Source organism: Eucalyptus grandis, chromosome 3, assembly GCF_016545825.1.
Source record: "Eucalyptus grandis isolate ANBG69807.140 chromosome 3, ASM1654582v1, whole genome shotgun sequence".
Taxonomy (NCBI): domain Eukaryota; kingdom Viridiplantae; phylum Streptophyta; class Magnoliopsida; order Myrtales; family Myrtaceae; genus Eucalyptus; species Eucalyptus grandis.
Window position 1 is genome coordinate 45,407,501 of NC_052614.1, and position 25,092 is coordinate 45,432,592.

The 25,092-nt window shown below is 39.9% G+C and overlaps 1 protein-coding gene across 1 annotated transcript in view; it reads right to left on the reverse strand.

Annotated features, from left to right (window-relative positions):
- The window catches only part of LOC104439752 (disease resistance protein RUN1-like), a 62,017-nt gene extending 50,223 nt beyond the window's left edge, over positions 1 to 11,794 (reverse strand). The window contains exons 1-2 of the mRNA XM_039309646.1: positions 11,268 to 11,794; positions 9,329 to 10,418 (exon numbers count right to left, since the gene is read on the reverse strand). Of these exons, the coding sequence (XP_039165580.1) occupies positions 9,329 to 10,418; positions 11,268 to 11,794 (1,617 nt within the window). The remainder of the gene's footprint in view (positions 1 to 9,328; positions 10,419 to 11,267) is intronic.
- Positions 11,795 to 25,092: the final 13,298 nt, after the last annotated feature.

The following is a 25,092-nucleotide window of genomic DNA, read 5'->3' on the forward strand; positions in this document are numbered from 1 at the left end:
CAGTTCCGATGCATTACTCTCCAATAACCCAGTGTTATTCTATTTTTTCTTTTCAAATTTTTTTTGAAATATGTGGGGGATTGTTGGATATTTTAGCAGTTATCATATATTTATTAGAAATTATGACAATTATTAAAGTCATCATTTTTTTAAGGGTTTTACAATGGCCGTATAACAGTCAGGCTTTATAACTTTTGATTTATTACATCATAAACTCTTCATTATATTATAACGGTTATTCTTTTAATTACCAATTGATTTATGACATTCTCCTAACGACTCTCTCTTTCGCTTGTTTAAATATAAATTAAACTTCAAACCACAATATTTGAATATACAATATCTTCTCATATATTTCCTTTTCTTTTTACTAGGTTATACACATAAGTTGTTATGTTTCCTTCTAATATTCAGTGCGTAATATAGAAGAAGGTCTGTTGTATCTTAGAATGATAGCCGCTGAAATCTTACGTACCGAGTTTCATACACCGAGGGACGGAATTATCCTTAAGAACAATGCTTGCATGCCTCAGACATTTGTTTTTATTTTCTAATCTTTTGCAATGTATTTCTAATAATAATTATTATTTTATGTATTCTAATATTTTTTCCAATATAGACCATATTGTGGAGCAAGTAAAATGAAATAGTCCATCTAAAACGCTGAGTGTACGACATTACATCTTTCGGAACAACGCAGAGGCATTATTGTACGATGACTATCTCTTACTCTTGCCGCACACAAAATCCTTTACATTTCATGAATGATGTGTACTGCATGATTCATACCGTGTCTAGATGATATTGAATGAGCCATACAAATGCAATTGTATGGAAACTGTTGAAAATTACAAAAAACTTCATTTCTAAACGCATTTTTCAAAGTTTTCTTCGGACAAAGTCTCCGACTTTTTCTCTTTTCATATGGAGATACTTCTTAGAATCCAGTTGGAGGCTCTGACCATCCAAATTGGATTACAGAGGGAGAGTCCAGTTGACGACTCGCTCTGCAACTCATTTGTCTGTAACCTCATTTGCATCCTGCTGAACTTAGAGACAACATTTTGAGAAAGATAGAATCCTTTTGAAACAACAGCTATTCCTCAATCGAGTAGGTACTTGCAGACCAATCTCAACATAAAGTCCCATTCAGAGTTGTAGGGTTCGAAGCAAAGAAGTTCTCATGAACTAACTTAACACTGGTTTCTCACTAAAGATCAATTCCTCAAGCATTGAAGGAAAGATTCAAGCTTTTTTTCGTAGATCTGACAAGTTGAGTATTCCGACAGAGTTTCTCGCAAATTGTGCTTCATTTGTTACGTGCAACCAGCCCCATGGTTTTTCTTACCCTCTAAGGACGGGTCTTTGATAGTAGGCATCTATTAGATGCACTCTTTGAAGGTTTAAGTTTAGCTCTTAAGCTCCGTTTATGAAAAATATTTTTCTAAAAACAATCGCTTGTATCGTTTAAAATAATTAGTTATGAAAAAATGTTGTCATAATCGACAATAATTTATATTTAAACATTTTAGAAGCAATAAAGATAATTTTTATCACCCAACCATGGGTAGCTATGTTGGTTGAGAGTCTCTCCTTCATCGCCGATGTCAAGAGTTCGAAACCTGCAATTGCTAGCGTTGTAAGTAGGGAGTCATGGTGTTAGGGTCCTGTGCTAGTCTCCTCCGAGGTATAGGGGCTCGGCCCTTCGGTGCCGTCCGGGCACGGGGCCTGTGGTAGAATCTTGGTTATTAAAAAAAAGAAGATAATTTTTATCTATTTTTGTAAGCGATGCAAACAATCATTTTTAGGATAATATTTTTCAAATTATTTATTTTAGCGAAACAAATAGAACATTAGAGTCTTTTAATAGCAGTTCTATGCTGCCACGTTGTGAATGTGCTAACACCAATCTCGTGCCCTAGTATGCAAAAATTCCACATCTCCATTTTGTTTGGCTTTACTTATGGCTGTAAAAACGTGGACTGTTATTTATTATAGCCCTTTTCATTGAAGCGTCCATTATATAGATTGTTATGCCGTCTGCTCTAGGCGATTCGTTATTTCTCCGAGGAATGGGAGTCATGTCACTGATTCCATTCTTGTAACTCTTCCTTTCTATTATTAGCGAAGTACGTTCCGTAGTCTATGTATTCTTTTGAGTAATGAATATAATCTTCTTTTGTCAAAAACAAAAAAAAAAAAAAAAAACAAAAAACAAAAAAGTGGGTCCTACAATGCAGCCCTTCATTCAGAGTCCATTCGGAGTCCACGGAAGCCTCAAATCTTGTTCCGCTTCTGTTTTCATTGTGCTCTAATAATACGTGCCAAAAAAAAATAATACTGAAATTGATTAGAATTGTTGCTAAAAGGACCTGATTATATAATTTAAAAAAACTCCAAGATTTAATTAGGTAAATTAACAGTGTAAGGATTAAATTGAAAAAAGTACGTAAGTTCGGTATTAAATAATAGAATTTACCAAAAACAACTTACCATGAACTCCAGTATTTGTCAATAATGACTAGAAATTACCAACAGATTATACTTACGGCAATAGCTAGTGATAAATTTATTTTTTAGTGATGAAGGTTGCGAACTCATTCAAGACCTTATTTATTAATAGAATTTTTTTCTTATCAAGTGACCTGAATTTTAAATATTTTACTCAATAAATTAGAGTAATTGGTAAGTAGACTTTAAAAAGGGCCCGGCGCCAGAAGGGGCCACCCAGATTCGGCCCGATCCATAAGGGCCGGCCGAAATGTATCTTTGTGGGCCTGAGCAAGGGCCTCCATTTATTAGGTCTTGCCCGGTCCGTTTGGGACCGAGCCAGGCCCACCCAGCCCCCGCACACTTCTACATCATTCTTTGTTGATGCATCTTCGTTGGCACCTCGCAGCGTTGCTGAGGTGAGGTTGCAACCCTCCCTCGCCACTACGTGCTCCGCCGTGCTAGTCGTGGCTCGCCACCAGCTGCCAATCGAAGTTGAGCACGTGGAGATCGGAGTACCCCATGAGTCTAAGCATCCAGGCGTCTTCATGTTAAAATAAAAAAGAAAAAAGCGAGTCTAGGTCTTCTTAAATCCGGGACTTATGCTAATTAGTTGAGTAGATCAAATTTTTGGTCTTTCGCTTTTCCTCTTGTTCGTTTCGGTTTGCTTTTTGTTTTGGCAATTTCACTTTATTCTCACCTGAAAATTAATATTATAGAAATTATATACCGTTGCACAAAACAAGGAAGTACATGAGAGAGAGAGACAGGGAGAACACGCGTGTGAGGGGCTCTAGCGAAGGTGTTACTTTGCTACACATTCGAAACGAAGACGTCTCGATCATAATGTCTAACAAAATTTCAATGAGCAATTTTGGATTTAAATACGATGTCATGCCATGCCGGAGCAATTATGTAATCAAAGCATTGAGTGTTTGGACTTCTTAAAGGATCCAATTGATTTCACTGAATCATGATTATTCCTTTTCCTTCTATCATAGTAATCATTCGCTAACCTAAAAATTGAAGCTCAAGAGCTCATTTGGCCCAAAAAAAAAAAAAATAAAATAATAGCTTAGAGACTCAGTTGAAGGTTTTACCTCTATACTTCTTTTTATACATTAGACTTTTTCTTAGTACAATATTTACTTATAGAGTCACTTTTTGTTTGTTAGAAAACTTGAGTTTAACCTCTTTTAGATTCAATGCCAAGCTTGCTGTGACCATGCTATGTTAGTTATAAAAATTCCCTCCTTTGGTTTAACTGGCTCTAACCATTCAATTGGTTGATGACATGTCAGCTCCATTTGGTTAGGCTCAAGACCCTGATGCTCATATTTGGATCCCAGCGCCCAAGCTCAGGTCCATCAAAAGTGGATTGGGGTCCACAGAGACCAGGCTCTAGGACCCCAGAGGCCAGGTGGACCATATTTTAAAACTAAATGTACATTTTGGCCTCTGTTAATCAACAAATGCGAGTTGAGGGCCCATCACACGTTTTCATGTAAATGTGGTGCTACACTCAGATGTTTCTCAGGAAGCAGCATTAACCAGCTAGGCAAATTCAGTCTCATGTTTCACTACACAAGAAGATGATGCACAATAAACTTCTTAAATTTGACGATCACAAACACACTAATTCTCTCTCCTCTTTACACTTCGTTTCACTTTCTTTTAGTACTCTGAGAGAGAGAAAGAGAGAGCTTGTGCCAGAGCGAGCTAAAAAGAAAAATAGTTGTACATATGAAGATGACCCATAGAATCAACCTAATAATATGCATACTATAAAAAGTGTCACGGTACTAACAAAATAACAAAAAGCAAAATAAGAAGAAAGAATACATATGAGTTTTTGGCAGCAAAACTCAATAAAATGTATCACTAAATATGTTCTCCTTCACTTAGAAAATCTCAATCCATACTTTTAGAAGATTTGTGTTCTTCATCATGAGTGCATTTCCAAATTTTTCATTCTCAATTAGATAATCAAAAACTGATACAAACATAACTCCATCATATCCATTCACTGTGCTTCCTGGGGCATCACTGCTCGTAAGGGTAAACCCTCAAATCAATATTACCAAAAGAGAATCGAGTCCAATGTACTTTCAATAAAATTAACTAATAAGAATGCACTTCACCAGGATATCACATAATATAGCATTAGATCTGAAAACTCTCTCAAAATGAAGGGTCGTGACAAAGTGGAAAATGTCCCGATCGGGTTGCATGAACTCTCCCAGGAAGACCCGGTTTTATGTAGCTGCTGCTGTGTGGATGGTATGCGAGGCAGGGTCTTTTGGGACGAAAATATTGCGGTTTGTTTTGAGCTGTTTGCTGGAACATCATTCGGACAAAATAACTAAGTCAGAGTACATAAGAGACACATAATTGAAATGAGACTTCATGTCCATGTAATGTAAAAATTACCAAAGCTACTTTAAACGAAGAGGCCAGACTTACCAGTACAGCACATCGGTGCCATGGCTCATGCAAGCAATGCAACCGTTATCCGGGAAGTTCGTGGCTGCCAACGGCCCTGCCGCCCAACCCGGCTCAGAGCGTCTCCGATGTACACTGCACAATCACCTTAAAGCCATCTAAGCTTAAGCATGCCTGCCACAAAGGAGCAATGTTGTGTGAGAGGTGGCTTAAGAGAAAATGATTTCCCTTTTTTTTTTTTTTTTCAGTGTGGAAATCATTTTTCGGTACTTTAAAAGTGTCTTTTTCATTGACTGAAAATCTTTTCCTTCACTGATCTGTTTTCCGTGCATCAAATGCGGAAAATTATAAACAATTTTTTCCTGCTATTTATTTTTCACGAAATAAATTGAGTTATACTATACTGATCTTTTTTAGTGTAGCTTTCTTTTGTCATGATTTTCCTGTAATTTTGTCACTTGGTGGAGACAACCATTTGTCTATTTATTTTATATTATTATGATGAAGCTTGATGTGAATTTTTCTTTCAGAAATAAATGATGGCATTTCTTTACTCGGTAATCATAATTAAGTGAGCATAAGAAAAGAAAAAAGTAGAAGGAAAATTGCCACTTGTTAGGAGGAGAAAGTTGTCAATGTCAATGTCTCATAGAGCACTACGGACCGCCACGCATTTATTTAATTAAACTAGACAAGATTAGACTGAACTATTGTGTAATGTGCTAGATGTGGATATGCATCTCTAGAGGTGAACGGGAAGAACTAATAAAAGTAGGTTAATTGGCTGAGAAGAGACAATAAAGAATGGGGAGGACAACGGATAAATGTAACTACAGCAAAGTACGCCTGAAATGGGAAAGAGTGCCACGTTCAAACAAACATACCCATCCACCTTGAAGATAGGCAGGGGTTGGATTTCCGACACCATTTGCAATACATATCAAAGTCACAGGACACGCCTAACATTGAGCATGCGAACAACGCGATGGCAACTGTTTGGCACATTAGGCAAACCTTGCAGCGAGTCAGAGTGACTTGCGCTCAAGTATCACAACTTATGTAGTTTTGATAGATCAGATAACCTTTTTATAGAGCTCAAGTTATCAATTCTTAATACTTGCAGTGATTCAGATTGATTTGCGAACAAACTTGATAACTTGCGTAGTTTTGATTGTTTAGTTAACCTTTCTATGGAACTACATTCATCAATAAAAATAATTCAGACTCAATTGAACATTTTATAAAAGTTCGAGATCTATTGGTGCCTTTATCCCTCTTTTTATATCCTAGAATTTCTGAATTTCTATCCTAATACTATATTTAATTATTAGATAATTTGAGTTTAACCTCTTTTAGCTTTAACGCCGAATTTGTTATGACCATGCTACGTCAGTTTTATAAATCCTCTACTTTAGTCCAATCTTCTCTTACCTTTGAATCAATATACATCAATGATATTTTTTGTGTAGCTTTCTTTTGTTATGATTTTCCTCTAATTTTATCATCTGATGGAGACAAAAATTTTATCTCCTCATTTAATACGACTATGGTGGAGCTTGACTTAATTTTTCTTTTAAAAAACTGGCGGCATTTCTCTATTGTCAATCACAACTAAGTTAGCCTAAGAAAAGGAATAAAAATAAGAAGAAAAATCGCTATGTGTCCAGCGGAGAAAGTGTCAATGTCAACTTCTCATAAAGCCCAACGAGTATGCGCCACCACGCATTTGATCTAATTAAACAAATAAGATTAGACAATGAAATAAAGAAATGGGAAAGAGCGAAAAATGGGGGTATGATATGAATCTTTAGAGTGAACAGGAGGAACTGAAAAAAAGTTGGAAGGAGACAATGTAATAAAGAAATGGGAAGGGAAAAGACAAATGAAGAGACTAAAAGCGAGGTACGTATGAGTTGGGAACAAGTACCGCGTCACCTCCAAATAGCTCGCCTCCTTCTCCTTGTGCGTAGGGCCGGGTTTGACTTCTCACACAAAATGCAATATAGGGCAAAGTCACCAGACTCGAGTAACAGTGGGCATGCATGAATAAAGGGACACCATCCGTTCGGTACGGCACCTTGCAGTGATTCACAGTGAGACAGTACCAATGCCCGCAGCCTTCCATGTTCTGATAGCTCGGGTGAACTTTCCATGGACCTCCAATCCCCAATTGATAAAAGCGAGTTTGGTAAATCAGGCAAACACCGCAGTGATTTACAGTCTTCTACCGACAAGCACCTCAACTTATATAGTTTCGATAGTTTGGGTAACCGTTCGATCGAGTTGCATGTCTTAATATATAATTCGTTCAGCGACTCCATTTCTTCCAAATCTGGAATCTCGATTAACTGAGGGCACTCACAGATTATTAGCTCTTTGAGCCTCTCTAAACTTGACAGATCCAATATTACCAGCGATTTACAGTAATACAAATCCAAATGATGGAGACTCTCTAGCTGTTCAATAACGATCTCTCTTGAACTGCATTTACAGAGTGTTAACTTGGACAAATATCTCAATTCGGAAAGGAGTGGTTGTACCATTGGTGACTTGACACCCGTTAATACCAAACTATGAAGACCTAGAGGAAGCCTTGGGAGAGATTGAGGATCATCACAACATAATGAAAATGTCAAAAGTTGAGGAGGCAATATGAGAGATTGAGGATCATCACCAGATATGAGAGATTGAGGATCATCACTGGATATGTGTAGTTCTGAAAGCTTAGGAGGCCATGTCATGTCCATATTTCTACTACCATGGTATGCCAACATTTCAAGATTCTCCAACATCCCAATGGCTGTTGGTAGCTCTCTTAACTTACTCCATTTCATATCTAAGCACTCCAGCATTTTAAGGTCTCCAATGGAATTGGGTAACTCTCTTATCATACTACAAAACATAGATAAGCGCTTCAATCTTTTAAGATATCCAATTGAAGCAGGTAGTGCAGTAATCTTTGTATCGCGCAATTCTAATTGGAGTAATGACTCTAGTCCTCCAATGGAGTTTGGTAGCTCCCTTATTTGAGTCCATCCTAGCCTCAAATGCTCCAAGGTTTTGAGATCTCCAATAGAATGGGGTAACTCTTTTATCTTGCTTGATTCCATACTTAAGAACTTTAGTTTTTTAAGATATCCAATAGAAGCAGGCAGTGCAGTAATCTTTGAACTCCTCAAGTTTAAGTGAAGCAATGATTCTAGTCCTCCAATGGAGTTTGGTAGCTCCCTTATTTTAGTGTATCCCAGGTGCATTTCCTCCAACATTTTGAGATCTCCAATAGAATGAGGTAACTCTCTAATTCTTGTGTCGTACAAATTCAATCTGAGGAGCAACCTCAATTTCCCAATGGAATCTGGAAGCCTTCTAAGCCGATAACAATGCTCTAAAGACAAGCATGTCAAGCCCGCCATCTCTCCGATAGATGGATGAAGCTCCCGCATACACAACCCTTCTAGCTTTAGACTTGACAAGTTCTTTAGACGGCATATTACAGAAGGCACTACGCCCAAGTCAAAATGGGGGCTTCCAGACAACTTTGATTGCTGAATTCTGGCTGCAGTTATTTCCAATTGCTTTAGGCACTCTAGCTTACTAATAGAACTACCGATTTGTGGCGACTCCGGAGAATGTTCAGCAAAAACCAATATCTTCAACTTCAAGCACATTGAGAAGTCAGGAGTTGTCAAGAGATAGCATCTCATGAGATGTATAACTTGCAAGTCACGATTCGCCTGCGAAACAAATTACAATTAGAAAAGTAAGGCAAGGGAAATGACAACAAATGTATATATGTGATGCAAAACCATACCAAGCATGGGCCCCATCCATTCCAGTTCTCGGGAATTTCGCTATCCGAAAGCTTGAGTACGACTAAGTTGCATAAACATAGATTGACTGCCTGCAAGTGTGAAGGGCAACGGATGCCAAGAGAGCCATTTTAAATTCGAGAAAAGATTCTTAAAGTCTCCCACCAAGTTTCCCCTTTCTAATTCCAAGAACCTTAAGCTAGGTAGCCTTGAAAACTCTTCACTTGTAAAGTTGCGATCTTCGAAAAGTCTAGTTAGTTTGAGAGCTATGATGTACTATGTTCCCTGACAACATGAAAAGGCATAAGTGAGCTTTCCTACGGTGAAAAAAATGAATGCATTCTGTGAGTAATATTGCATATACTTGTTTTATAAGTAAAGCATTATTGTTTGCTTCTACTTTTAGATGATAAATGTATGCTATTAATATTTTCTAGATATAAATTTTTGTTACCATCTTCGGTCGCTCAAAATTAATAAATTTAGTTTTTTACAATGTGCAAAGCAAAAGAACCCATTCAGAAATATACTCTAATTGAGCTAATGTTCCATTGATCGAGAAGATGGAAACTATGAATGAAATTTACCGTTCTAGTCTCCACTACTTGCAATGCAATCTTGGGTTGCCAAAGTCTACTACGCTTCCCAGGAACATTGAGGTCTTCTTGGTGAACAATTTTCCTTCCAAGGTCTCTAAGCAAGCCATGCATCAATAGTCTATCATCATCATTGATCTTTATCAAAGACATACCAATAAGGAAATCAATCTCTATTTTTGGGTAAAAGGCCAAAGCTTTCCACATGTAATATGGATAGATTCTTTCTTCACCAATATAGTAACAAGCAATATCAAGAAAAATTTCTCTTTGTTCTTCCTTTAGCAATTCAATGCTAATCTTTAATTTGTTATAGATATGTTGCTCAGGAATCGACTCTAATTTCTTCAACATTTCTTTCCAAATTGGTTTTCTTTTGCGATAAAGAGAACAACCAATAACTTCGAGAGCCAAAGGAAGCCCACCAGTCATGCGAGTAATATTGCAAGAAATATCATCATAGTCATGTGGAGGGGAATCCATTCCAAAAGCGTGCTTGCTAAAAAGTTGAAGGGCATGGTGATAAAGCAATTCTGTCATTTGATAAATTTTATACTCTTCGATTGCCAAATTGTTGGTGTCCCTTGTTGTAATAATGATTCTGCTCCCTAATCCAAACCAATTACCCTTTGCTGCAAGCATAGAGAGTTGGTCCCGCTCATCTAGATCATCAAGAACAATAAGGACTTTCTTGTGGCGAAATCTTCTTTTAATCTGGTTAATCCCTGCATCAGAGTCAAAAATCTCCACTGGTGTGGAGTTGAGAATTTCTGACAATAGTTGCTTTTGTAATTGGACAATTTTCCCATCCCTTGCAGCTTCTTGAACACCCAAAAGGAAGCTACACCCATTAAACCGACCAGAAATTTGGTTGAAGACAACTTTAGCAAGAGTCGTCTTACCGATGCCGCCCATGCCATGGATTACTAGATAGCGTACATCAAGAGAACCTTCATCTAATAGGTGCATGACATCTTCAACACGATCTTGAATTCCGACTAAATGATCGGGTAGAATTTTTTCTCTTTTATTCAGTTTGATCAAAACTTCAGCGACGATTGATCTAATGAGTTTACCGTGGCTGTCATATTTGATACAAAGGGTTTAGTCAGATCTTTCGCAAAAAGAATATTAACCTATCAAGGTTAGAAATATTAGAAGTTAAACACAAGCCAGCTAAGGGAGAGAGGGGGTGGAGACGATTGGCCCCCTCCCAAAAAAATTTGTATATATACTCTACGGATAAGTAGGAAAAAGTCAATTGTAAGTAAATTGGCCGCCCCCTTCCACCCCCCCCAACAACCAAAAAGAGCTGGAAAAAGAAATATTAATTTTACAAAAGCTCTAGCCCTTTTTGCAAGGAAATAATATATCAATCAAAATCCATGTGAATGTACTTAAAATGAGTTGCAATTATATAAGTTTATAAATGTTAAACTTTACAAAAGATGCTCCCTCGTCCATAAATTGTAAAAATCGAAACCCGTGGACTTTCTTCCTTTAAATGTTCAAAGGATTTGTTTATTCCTTTTTGATTGCTCAAATATGGTGAGTGCTCTGTTTTTCTAGTTTTGCATGGTTTAAAATAGTAATAGCTAGAACAATTGCTTTCTTATTTCAAATCCTACACAAATTGGATTCAGAAGTTATGAAAAAGTATTTCTAGTCTATCTAAAAGATGCAAATCAAATAATTAATTCAAAATTGATTTGTCATGTCTTTCTAGAGAAATTATCTAGTTTTGATAGGAATTGACTGTTTATTTGATTGAGTGGATGTGCAGTTAGTAGTAATTAAATATGTGTAAAATTGAGTGATAATTTGATGAAAGAGAGAGCAATGGGTAGTTTTAACTTTTGATGCCAGGATGAGTATTATTAAAAACAATTAAATATCTAAATCAACGAAAAATGAAAAACTAAAACCTTACCCTGTATCTTTGAGATCCCATCCTTTGATATGAGCGACCTCCATCAAAGCCTCCTTCCATTGCTGCACTAGATTGCTGCCGAACTTCTGCTCATGTTTTTGCAAAGCATCGTGATATAGCCCGGTTTTGAGTTCAACATCGTTAGGATTCACGTCAAAGAAAATCGGTAGGATCATTGTTTTGTCATCTCTATTTCTCAAGCAGTCCAACCTGAATGCAAGCTCGCGAAGACACCACGAACTAGACGCGTAATTTTTAGAGAAGATGGGCATAAAGATTGTGGAGTTCTTAATCGCACGCTCTAGTTCGCCTTTGATCATTTCGCCTTTTCTAATCTCTTCGTTGTCTCTGAAAACATGAATCCCAGCTCCATCCATGGAGTGATAGAGGCAATCGGTAAAATTCTGGCGAGTGTCGGGTCCTCTAAAATTCAAGAACACTTCAAATTCAAATCCTAGTGACAGCTCAACATCATCTCTATTGGTCATGACCGCCGCTTCTCCGTGCGATGAGTCCCTCCTCTTCATCTTCAGGAGCTAAGGTATTATGAGGAGAGATGCGAGGGTAGTGTCTAATAATTGTGATTCCGGAGGATTTATGGACGAGCCAAATGAAGAAATCATAATCCTTTATTTGATGTTGTCTAAGCCAGATTCGTGGAAATTAGGGTTGTTGACTACCAGGTCTCATTTCCCTCTTTTCTTAAGAGAGAATTATAGTAATGGGTGGGGACATCGTTGTAAGCATAGATATATAATTCGAATTCAAAAGGAATAAGGAGTCTGTGTGATAGGGAGAAAATATTCAATGGTTAGCAATCACCACGTCATTGTCCTACGTGGCACATGCAAGCTTGAGTGTCTCCACTAACAAGTCGACACGTGTCGTTGGACTTTGACTAGCTGGAAAATAGAGAAATAAAAAGTTGGAGAGTTTCTTTTTCTCTCTCCCCCTAACAGCCGGCTGAAAAGAGAGTTTGCAGAAGCAATAATTAATGCTTTTGCCACTCAAAACTTCTCTCCCCGTTTCAACTTTCAAGCAAGTCTTCTCCTTCATCGGGTTGAGAGGAAAGAAACGAAGATATATTCTCTCTCTTTCTTTGGCACGCCTGACTACTCCATCTCCCGATCCACCTACCCCTGCCCCTTCCCCTGCCCCTTCCCCAAAGCCTCCATTGGTCGCAAATGTTATTCAGTCTGCCCTCTAGCACGTCGCTTCCCCCAAGACCCCCACTCAATCACAGCTGCTGGGTCTAGAGCCCGTTCGCCTCCGTCGTCACCTTCGGAGCCTCATCGGTGGCTACGATTCATCATCAGCCGACTCCTCTCCCACGCTCACATGCGGTCTCTTGGGAACCCTGGTGGCGTCCACTGTGGCAGAAAGAGAGAGAAAAAACTACCGAGCTTGCCACTTCTCTATCCCCCTTGTTAAGATATAATACGTGGAAACAACAGAATCTTGCAATTAATGTCAACGCGAAAACACCAGAGAAATAAACGAGAAAAATAAATAACACCAGAAATTTACGTGGTTCGGTCCGAGTATTGGTACCTACATCCACGAGGAGAGCAACAAATAATCCACTATAATCAGAGAATCAGAGTTTACAATCACTCACACGCTCAAGTGTTTCCCACACTTAGATTTAACCACAAACCCAAAGTATTTATAAATAAACAACTCATTTGGACATAAACTCACGGCACAAAATTACCGCGCGTTCAATCTTTAAACAAAACACTCTACGTACACCAAAAATCTGGAACTCCAACATTTGTATTGGGTCTGCGTATGTATGGCTTCGCATATCTCTTCAAAAGCTTCGCGCGCTTCTCTAGGTTTTTTTTTTCTTTCTTTCGCGGCTCCCTTCTATGGCTTGTTTCTCGGCTTGTACGTAGGGTTCCTTTTGTTAAACCACTTCACGCATGCCAAAGAAGGAAATCCATGTGCCTAAAGGTCAAACTTTGACCTTGGGCCCACCAACTTTGGCTTCCTTCGGTGCCACAATCAGAGAAGTTTCGGCAGTTTTTCTTCTACGTGGGAAAGAAGACCTGCAAGTTCTTTTTCCTTTTTTTGTCTCCACGCGTGCAGACTTCATCTTCTCGTTTAAGATTCCATAGCAAAGAGGAAACTTTCATCCCCTTTTATTTTATTTTATTTCCTCTTTTGTAATCCTTCATGAAGTCCAACGGAATTTCTTCTACTTGGGAAATCTTTATCAACGAATTCGGTTAACAAATTATTATCCGAATTCGAACTCGAGATATTAATTTAACAATTCTCCACCTTGGCTCGATGTTTGAAACCAAGTTATAGTATTCATCATCCCTGTTGCTCTCCCAACGCCCCGACGAGCGCTCACTCTTCACAGACGCCAATGAGCTCAAGTAGAGCTTGGGCTTCGCCAAAGGAATAGACTTAGTCATCATGTCTGCCGGGTTATCTACTGTAACAATCTTTTTGACAATAACATTACCCTTAGCTAAGACATCTCGGATGAATGGTACCTGATGTCGATATGTTTCATTCGCTCTGATAAACTAGATTATATGCCAAATATATCGCACATTGGTTATCACAGTATATATCCACACTTTTCTGTTCTAACCCAAAGTCCAAGAGCAAACTTTGTAATCATATAGCATCTTTCGCTACAAAGGTTAATGCCATGTACTCTATCTCAGTCGAAGACAAGGCAATGTAATCCTGTAAGGATATTTTCCAACTAACTGCACCACCTGCTAGCGTAAATACGTACCTTGCGAAAGACTTGCAATCATCCAAGTCACCAGTGTGATCTAAATCCACAAAACTAGTGGTCTCACTGCCTGTCCCTTCGATATACTATATCCACGTTTGTTATCCTCTTCAAATATCTAAGGAACCACTTTACAACTTCCCAATGAGCTTTACCAGAACGCTTCATATAGTGACTAACCACGCTTACAGCTTGTGAAATATCAGGCCTAATGCACACCATAGTATACATAATACTATCCACGACACTAAAATAAGGAACACGGGACATATGCTCCTCCTCCTTCTCAGTTTGCGGTGATAATTTATCTAAAAGTTTAAAATGCTTCGTTAAAGGTGTACTTATAGATTTTGCCGACTGCATATTAAAGCGTGCCACTATCTTCTTAATATATTTCTTTTGAGATAGATATAAAACTCCTACAATCCTGTCACGCAAAATCTCCATACCCAAATTTTTTTTTGCAGCATCTAAATCTTTCATCTCAAATTCAGCATTTAACCATCTTTTCAACACATCAATATCAGACATATTCTTAGCTGCTATCAGCATATCATCAACATATAAGAATAGATAAATCAAAGAACCATTCTCAATCTCCTATAGTAAATGCAGCTACCCATCTGACTTTTTGTGTAGTATTGATTAACCATGAAGTATCAAAACGTTTATACCACTGTCTAGGAGACTGTTTCAGCCCATACAAATATTTCTTTAACAAGCAAACATGATCTTCCTTACCTCGAATAACAAATCCCTCTAGTTGCCTCATGTAAATCTGCTCCTCCAACTCACCGTGAAGAAACACAGTTTTCACATCTAGCTGTTCTAATTCGAGATCCTGCAATGCAATTAAGGCAAGTAAAAGAGGAATAAAAGTATGTCTTACCACAAGAGAGAACACATCATTGTAGTCAATGCCCTCACGCTGTGTATACCCCTTCGCCATAAGTCTCGCCTTATACCTCGCTACCTCGACACCGGGAATGCCTTCTTTCCATTTAAAGACCCATTTACTTCCGACAATCTTTTGGCTCTTGGGTATTTTGACCAGCTCTCATGTCTAATTTCGATGGAGTGATTCCATCTTTTCACCCATAGCCCCTAGCCACTGCGATGACTCCGAACTAGCCATTGCCTCAGAGTAAGACGAAGGCTTATTTGTCTCCACCTCATCACTTACAGTCAATGTATAAGCCATATCTATATAACCATAACGTACCAGTGATTTAATGTGTCTTCTCTGTCTATCTGCGGCTAGAGTGTGCTGCCACTATGCTGATTGTTCATTATCACCGACTTCAAGAACTACGAATTCATCTGCAGTCTCAACTTCAATTATCTTCGAGGTCTCTAGAGTCTCTACTTGAAGCTTCACCTCACTAATGACACCATGATCTATCTTCTCTACTGGTTATGTCTCAGAACTCCTCTGTTGAAGTATTACAGTATCGTCGAAGATCACATCTCTGCTGATTAAAAAATTGGATGATCTGGGATCAGTGCACCATAACCGGTAGTCTTTCACCCCATGTGCATAACCTAGAAATATGCACTTCTTCAATCTTGACTCAAGCTTACCATCACTCACATGAGCATACGCAGGACATATGAATATACGTAATCCGTAGTAATCAACAGGTTTTCCCGACCATACTTCCTTAAAAGTCTTCTACTCAATAGTAGATGATGGAGATCAATTAACCAAGTAACATGCCATGTTCACTGCTTTGGCCCAAAATTCATTGCCAAGTCCTGCATGCGAAAGTATGCATTAAGCTCACTCAAGCAAAGTTATGTTCTTCCGTTCTGCCACACTATTATGCTGTGATGTCCCAGGTACTGTGTGGTGCCTCACAATATCTTCTTTCTCATAGAACTCAGTTAAATCTTTACCACAGAACTCCATGCCATTATCGGTTCTTGGGCACTTGATCTGTTATCTAACTGTTTCTCAATCAATGCCTTAAACTTCTTAAACTGATCAAACACATCATATTTGTGCTTCAGAAAATATACCCATACCTAGTCGATAAATGTTAGCATATATCGGGCACCTCATTTCGAAGGAATCGAAGACGAGCCCCAAACTAGCTATAGTAAACTTAACTCGGTGCTGCTTCCCAAAGATGCAATGCTCACATAAGTCCAGCTTCCCTGTCTTTTGACCCTTCAACAACCCCCTTTCACTCAACATCGCCATACCCGTATCACTCATGTGCCCTAAATGCATATGCCATAATTGAGTCAAGTTAGAGTTTGACTCACCTGATGAAACTGTAGCGATTCCGGTCACGGTCTCTCTCAGTAGATGATAGAGAGTATTCACTTTCTTCTCCTTTATCACTGTCATGGCACCTCGAGAGATCTTCAGTACTCCACCTTCAGCAGTGTACTTGCACCCGATGTCATCGAGTGTCCCCAAAGAAATAAGGTTCTTCTTGAGCTCCAATACATGTCTCACATCTGTCAATGTGCACACCACCCTCATCTGCATTTGAATTTGAATTGTCCATATCCCCACAGCCTTACAGACTGCATTATTTCTCAAAAGAACTCTACCACCATCTGCAGTCTAATAAGTAGTAAACCAGTTCTTATGAGGCGTCATATGATAAGAACACCCCGAATCTAGCATTTATTCGTCTCTTGACAAAGTAGTAGTCACACATAAAACAGCTTTTGTATCACTATTGCTCCCCTCGGTAACGTTTGCCGCACTACTTGTGGCATTCTGCCTATCAACTTTATTCCTCCACTTTGGACAATCTCTTCTGCTGTGTCCCTCCTCATGACACTTAAAGCACTTCACGGGTCCCTTGAACTTTCTATAACATGATTTTGATATGTTTTTACAAGCTGCTGTTACTAGGCCCTCAATGTTGTTCTCTAACCCGTATCGTCAGTACTTGCACTACTCCTTGTGCTAGCAACTTTCTTTGCCACTCCTTAGAGAATAAGGCATACTTTACCTCTTCTGAGGTAATTGTAGTACGCCCCTACAATAATGAATTAGTAAAGTGCTCCCATGACTATGGTAAAGAGGCTAACAACATTATGACATGTTCATCATCATCAAGTATCTTACCGACGTTCTTTAGATCCATCGAATTTATTAAATTCATCTATATGGGTTCTGATAGACATACTTTCAGTATATCTAATTTGAAACATCTTCTTCAACATATACAAGCGATTGTTCAAACCTTTCTTCACATAGAGTGCTTGAAGTTTTGCCCATAATGCTGCGGCATCCTTCTCCTCAACAACTTCTATTAAGACCCCATTCGACAAATTTAACAGGATTGTACTCTTTACTCTTTCCATCAGCTCTACCCTCTCTTAGGCTTTCATTATAATAGGCAACTCATCTTCACCATCCAGTGCCTTGGCCAAACCTTGTGTTGTCAATAATGCCAATATCTTGATGCTCCATAAAACAAAGTTGTTGCTCCCGTTAAACTTCTCAATTTAAGATTTCCTCCTAGACATAATTGTAATAACATAATTTCCATATTATAATCAGACAAGCAAAAGCTCCAAATCACAATAAAAAAATCCAACCCAAGCTTTGATACCAATTGTTGGGATATAATACGAAACGACAAGATCTTGCAATTTACGTCAATGCAAAATCACAAGAGAAATAAATGAGAAAAATAATGACACTAGAAATTTACGTGGTTCAATCCGTATATTGGTACCTACGATCCACGGGGAGAGTCAGTAGCAAATACTCCACTATAATCGAAAAATCAGAGTTTACAATCACTCACACACTCAAGTGTTTTCTACACCTAAATTTAACCCCAAACCCAAAGTGTTTATAAATAAACAACTCATTTGGATATAAACTCATGGCACAAAATTACTGCGCGTTTAAGCTTTAAACAAAACACTCTACGTACACCAAAAATCAGGAACTCCAGCGTTCATATTTGGTCTGCGTACGTACGGCTTCGCGTATCTCTTCAAAAGCTTCGCACGCTTCTCTAGGTTTTCTTTCTTTCTTTCGCGGCTCCCTTCTACGGCTTGTTTCTCGGCTTGTACGTAGGGTTCCTTTTTTTAAACCGCTTCACGCACGCCAAAGAAGGAAATCCGTGTGCCCGTCAAACTTTGACCTTGGGCCCACCAACGTTGGCTTCTTCCTTCGGTGCCACGATCAGAGAAGTTTCGGCAGCTTTTCTTCTACGTGGGAAAGAAGACCTGCAAGTTCTTTTTCCTTTTTTTTTGTCTCCAGCGTGCAGACTTCATCTTCTCGTTTTGGATTCCACAACAAAGAGGAAACTTTCATCTCTTTTATTTTATTTTATTTCCTCTTTTATCCCTCGTGAAGTCCAACGAAATTTCTTCTACTTAGAAAATCTTTATCAATAAATTCGATTTAACAAATCGTTATCCGAATTCAAACTCGAGACATTAATTTAATACTCATCCCCCCTCTCTTTGCGCAGCATCTCGCCATTTCTAGCAATCGGAACATCAACATCAACAGTGTCTTCTTTTTCGATGCACATGTAAATTGACCTACACGTCCATGGACTTCCTCAATCTCTCTAGCCTATTGTATTCATTGTTTGATGGCATCTACAGTTGATGCTGCGGGCAAATGGTTGGAGCCATGGATTGGAGCTCCGGTTCAACTTCAGCGTCGTCGCTGTCGTTGCCTTTCTAGCGCCGGCTCTAGAAACCGTGACTGACTCGGTTGTGATTTAGGGTTGAAGCGGAAGCAGAAGAAGCTTGCGATTGTTGCGTCCTGAGCCCCTCACCTTCACATGCTACTCGCTTCATTTGTCACCTTCCTCGCTTTTCCAGCGTCGGCAATAGAAACCGCACGAGGCTCGGTTTTGATTTCGGCTCAGGCGCATCGCCACCAAAGCGGAAGAAGTTTGCGACTACTTGGTCCCGAGCCCTCTCGGCCTTCACACGTGGCTCACTTTGTTTGTCGCCGTCATCACCTTTCTGGCGTTGGTTCTGCACATTTTCTGAATGCTTGGTTAACTAATTATTAGTTCTTGTCTTTGTAAAATTCTGGTGCTGTGTTGTTGTTGGCTTTGGAAAGAAGAGAGGCCCCCACTCGCATGAGAAATGAGCTTCGTGTGAGCCAAAAGAGAGGAGCTGTGTAGGGGTCTGCAAAGATGGGGTTTTTGGTTTTTTGTTTCTTCATTGGGATATTGTGCTTTTAAATTTGGGGTTTGATTGCATACTCTGGTTTTGGTGATTTTAAACATACTGGATCACGTTGTACCCACTCAGCTACAGATAATGAAGTTTTGTTCCCTTCTGATAATCAAGTTGTTGATTTTGGATGGCTAAGCTTTGTCCATATGCTTTTTTGCTGCAGTACTTTTACTTAAATTGCACTCGTTATGCGGTGTTCGTGTTTTAATTGGTTGTTCTCATTCCATTCCACAAGAATTATGAATGTGAAGAAAGATGGGATGTCTGCGGGGATGGCGAATGATGATTTGCCCTTGGTAATGACTGATGTCCGGCAAAACTCATATGAGTTTCATTATGAATTGAAGAAGTTGAAGTCTATTCGGTCATATGGCCTTTCAACTTTGAATGTACCTAGATGATGATGATGATGGTAGCTGGCAAGTGCAGCTTGTTAGGTTAGTGTTGGGCATATCGCATGCCCGCATGTGGAATCTAGGCATGCCGAGGGGTTGAATTTGTGGTCTTTAAAGTTGAGTTGGAATGCGGGTTGAGGTTGTTTTACAGTGCATGATTTGGCAAAAAACTAATCACAGTTACATCTTTCCAGCTATTGGGACACCATATGAGTACCTCCTCTTTGGGAAATATTTGCAGTTGTTAGAACCTCGTGGCCGCGAGGTGGGCGGCAAGAATAGTTCCAATCTCATATGGATGAACCAGCTTCTGGTGTCCAAGAGCCTTTTAATTGAGAAGTAACTACGTCGGACTTGTCCCCCTCAAGGAATGAAATAGACTTCTGCTTAGGAACATTTTCAGCGATTGTTTCCATAATCTCGTTGAATAAATTCTCGGCTGTTGTTTTCTCAGGCATTGTTCCTAGGATTCAATGAAGCAAACCTTTTGAACATTTAGGTCATGCAAGAGAATGCATAAGTCTTAATCCTTATGAGATGTTCAGAAGCAAAATCAGGCGAATATGATGCACAACTTTATCAACTCATTCCTGAAGTTGATTTTATATGCAGAGGCAACCCTGTTCACATTATAAACCAGTCTAACAGCCAAAAAAAATTCGACAATCGAAAGTTTTGACCAGCAGCTGCATCATATCAATTCTGAAGCGCCGTGGTGCTGCATCATTTTTAAATTTCTGGAATTCCACAGAACTGAACTTTTAAACCTGAACATCAGATTCACCGATTGTATAATTTGAAAAAAAAATAATAATCATGGCCATGAGCCAACACCAGAGCAGCTTAGATGGTCCTAGGACTCATAGTAGTTAATTAAATTCCAACGTCATGCATGGCACATATCGGAATCAACGAGCTGCAGAAGCCGACCATCAATAACAAGAATCAACGTGTTCTTGCCAAAATGCTTGCGGAAGATGCCATTATCGTGCCCTAGTTCTGGACAGCAGACTCCTACACAAGCCATTAACATACACCACCCTCAGTGTCACGCCCCGAACCTCAAGCGCGCCAACATCTCACCATGGTCATGCAAATGCGACATTCCCAGGTAGTGTCGCCGACCCCGTTCATGTATTAATGCGCAAGCGGAACGTATTATAAAACCCCTGATAATAAAATACGGAATAGAAAAGCAGGAAGCAAAACCACAACATAACACTGTCATAATTCAACAGAATTACAAACGGAGGTCTACGGCCAAAAATCTACAAAAGACCGGCTCTTAAAAAGGAATTGTACTACGACCTACAAGTCGGACACGCTCTCCAATCCTTATGACTTCACCTCTGCAACTCCTCAAGGCCAACCAAAGCTATCCGCGCTCCGTCCACACTGGGGACTTGAAATGGTTATTCAATAACCACTGAGACAACGTCTCCGCAAGTTCAACCCCTTAAACCCCTATTAGAAAGAAAATACGCCCAAAGGTGGTCTAGCCACGTCACACAGAAGACTTACCTCGCCTCAGTTCCTTCCTGGAGGTTAGCGCAATTCAAATCACTCAATCACAGATAGTAATATGAACTTAAACAACCGGAACGCATTCTCTTTCATATAACCAACAACCATGGGGTCCTGATTATAAGACTAAATCGTTATGACACGTCCCATTCCATGCCACACAATTCTATCCCATAATCCGACACATCAACACACTCAACATGCATTACAATTGTTATTCACTGCCACACAAGGGCATAACCTACTCGTTGTTCGGCTATCTACTGGCATATAGCCAGGCATCGCCTCCCCACCTTGGGGCGCTGCTTCGTTAGTACATCGACGGCGTTCCCGAAGGAGCATGGACCCAGAATCAACTACGACCCGCATCCACCGCGTGGGCATCCCATATAGGGGCAAGTCTGGCTCAACAGCCCAGGACGATTCCTCTTAGTTATCACACCGCCAAAGCATACTCGGCCCCCGGACACTTTATATTTCAATCAATGCTTCCACTTAAGATAGTGATCCCGGCCATTTTTCTTCATATTAAAATATTCCAGAAATTACTCACGTGTGTTGGGACACGCTAATTTCGAATCGAAAAGCCAATATCTCACTTTTTCAAACCCCACTATTTAATATAATCATTAAAATCCAATTTTTGCATAAAAGCCCGACACTTGGGTTTTTATGAATAAAATCCCTATTTATCACAATCAACACTCAATTTGCCACACCCATTCACCAAATTCAAATTCTAAATGCACAGCAGCAATCAGCATGAAATTCTAAGGAAATAAGGTTCCAAAATAATTTTCAGAATTTATTAGATAATTAAATTTATTCCGAAAATTAATTAAATAATAATATCCATATATTTCACGATCCACGCTCAATTTATAATAACCAATCATCAATTTCAAAAACTGACTACACAAAGAGCGACCGGCACAAAATTATGAGAATTTAGGGTCATGACAAAATTTTCGGAATTTAATAATAATTAAATTTATTCCGAAAATAATTAAATAATAATATTTTAATAATTTCGAATAATAATATATTATTAAATTATTTAATAATTTCGGGACATTTAAATAAATCAAAAGTAAATTCATTTATGTCAAATCAAGGTTTATTTTAAATAAACCTACTTACTCTTAATTAAGCACACTTTAAATTAAAACACCACCTTAATCTAATCTACTCCTAAATAACCTAAACTAACAACCTAATAATACTTAACATAAAATAAACCTCCCTAAGCATAATTAACCCTCTAAGCGAGGTTTAGTGAGCTAAACTCACCGGAATCACTTTCCGACGAGTCTCCGGCGAAGAGCACGACGACGCCGACGACAAACCTACACGGATCAACACCAATGAGGACTAATAGGGGGCCAAAACAAGCTTGGAAAGAGCTGGTTCTTGCTGGTTTTTCTAGCACTAACCGAACTTCGAAGGGTGGCGGACGGCGGCTGGACGAGCGGTGAGACGGCGGGGAATGACCGGCGAGGGAAGCTAGGGCTCGAACGGCAGCTCACGGCGGCGGCGGCGGCGGGGCGGCGACGACGAACGGCACGCGGCTTGGAGCTGCGACGGTCGAGGCTTCACGGCGGAGATGGAGGCAAGGCGGCTCGGCGCACGGAACGGCGAGCAGTCGCACACGGACGAGCGGCGACGGCGGGCTCCAGTGGCGAGCGACGAACGGCGACGAACGGGCAACGGGGGCGGATGGAGCTCGGCGGTTTCGCTGGTCTTCTTCCTCCTCTCTCCCTCTCTCTCCTCCAAATTCAAAAGGAAGAAGATGATGGGGACAAGGGGGAGGTGACATCCCACCTTTCCAAGGCCTCATCCCCACCCTCCACTTGTCCAAATCTCCTTCTCTTGGCCCAACTACCATGACATCATCCTATGTCATCTTCCACTAACTCATTTCCTCTACAATTTATTTCAATGGGTCCAATTTTATTTTCCACCGGGGTCCAAGTTCTTGCACATCCAATTACTTCAATTTCCATCAATTCTCTTCCAATTGAGTCCAAATCAAAGTCCATAAATTAATCCAATGATCCTAATAAGATTTGTGACGCACCATGACTTCCAATTTCAGAATTTGATCTCAATTTCACGGTTAATTTCACTTTGGAACAATACTAGCGCATTCTAATCTACCGAGTAGCATTTACAAATTTTTATGCATTCGACTTGCGGTTGATCATTTCAAGCCACAACTTTCGGTTGTCGGGGGAAATCTCAAGGTTTCAAATACGAGCATAGGGTACCCAATCGTTAGAAAAGTCGGCCCAGTGTCGATTGGTAAGAATTGTGCTATCCGGTGGAATCACCCACACCTGATCACATGCCTCTGTCGAGCCAACCTATTTTCGATCTCTAATTGATTTTTTATTTGTGCCGTAATGACCCTTGCAGATTATCTCGGTCGAAAGGTCGCTTCCTGATCAAATTCTCGAGCCTTATGCATTAGAATTTCATAACGGCTTCACCGGATAGACTAGATTTCACATGAGTGGCCGACTCAAGGAAATAGACTATATGCGTGCCAACAAAATGCCCGTCTAAATTTATTGAAATTAAAATTGGAAAATCGGGCTGTCACTCAGTCTTGGCCGATCAATTCTATATGCCAAAAAAACACGGACACCACATAATGCGTGCAATTTAAGTAAAAGTACCGCAGCAAAAAAGCATATGGAGAAAGCTAAGCCATCCAAAATTAACAACTTGACTATCAGAAGGGAACAAAACTCCATTATCTGTAGCTGAGTGGGTAGGCAAAACCTCAACATGATCCAGTATTTTTTAAGTTACCAAAACCAGAGTATGCAATCAAACCCCAAATTTAAAAGCATAATATCCCAATGAAGAAACCAAAAACCAAAAACCCCATCTTTGCAGACTCCTACACAGCTCCTCTCTTTTGGCTCACACGAAGCTCATTTCTCATGCGAGTGGGGCCTCTCTTCTTTCCAAAGCCAACAACTACACAGCACCAGAATTTTACAAAGACAAGAACTAATAATTAGTTAACCAAGCATTCAGAAAATGTGTAGAACCAACACTAGAAAGGCGATGACGGCGACAAACGAAACGAGCCATGTGCGAAGGCCGAGAGGGCTCAGGACCGAGCAGTTGCAAACTTCTTCTGCTTCGGTGGTGACACGCTGGAGCCGAAATCAAAACCGAGCCTCGTGCGGTTTCTATTGCTGGCGCTGGAAAAGCGAGGAAGGTGACAAATGAAGCAAGTAGCATGTGAAGGCAGGGGGGCTCGGGACACAACAGTCGCAAGCTTCTTCTGCTTCCACTTCAACCCAAAATCACAACCAAGTCAGTCATAGTTTCTAGAGTCGGCGCCGGAAAGGCAATGATAGCGATGACGCCAAAGTTGAACCTGAGCTCCGATCCATGGCTCCAACCATTCACCCGCAGGTCAATTGCAGATGCCGTCGAACAATGAATACGATAGGTGAGAGAGATTGAGGAAGTGAAGGCCATGGACATATAGGTCGATTTACATGTGCATTGAAGAAGAAGACACAGTTGATATTCGCTGGAAATGGCGAGATGCTGCGCAAAGAGAGGGAGGAGGGGGATAGAGGAGCGGCAGGCTCGGTAGTGTTTTCTCTCTTTCTGCCACAATGGACGCCACCAGGGTTTCCAAGAGACCGCGAGCGAGCGTGGGAGAGGAGTCGGCTGATGATGAATCGTAGCCGCCAATGAGGCTCTAAAGGTGACGGCGGAGGTGAACAGGCTCGGGACCCAGCAGCTGCGACCGATCAAAGTAAAAATTTCTAAGATTAAAATTTCTTGTTGGACAAAGAGTTGAGCCAAACATTTTGTAACAGGCATGAGACTCTTATGGTAATGCCTAGAAACGGTAGAGAAAAAAATTTATTTTCTTCCCCTCTTTTCGAAGTATTATCTTCTCTTTTTCCCTCTTTGCGATGAGCCAAAGTGTTGTGGG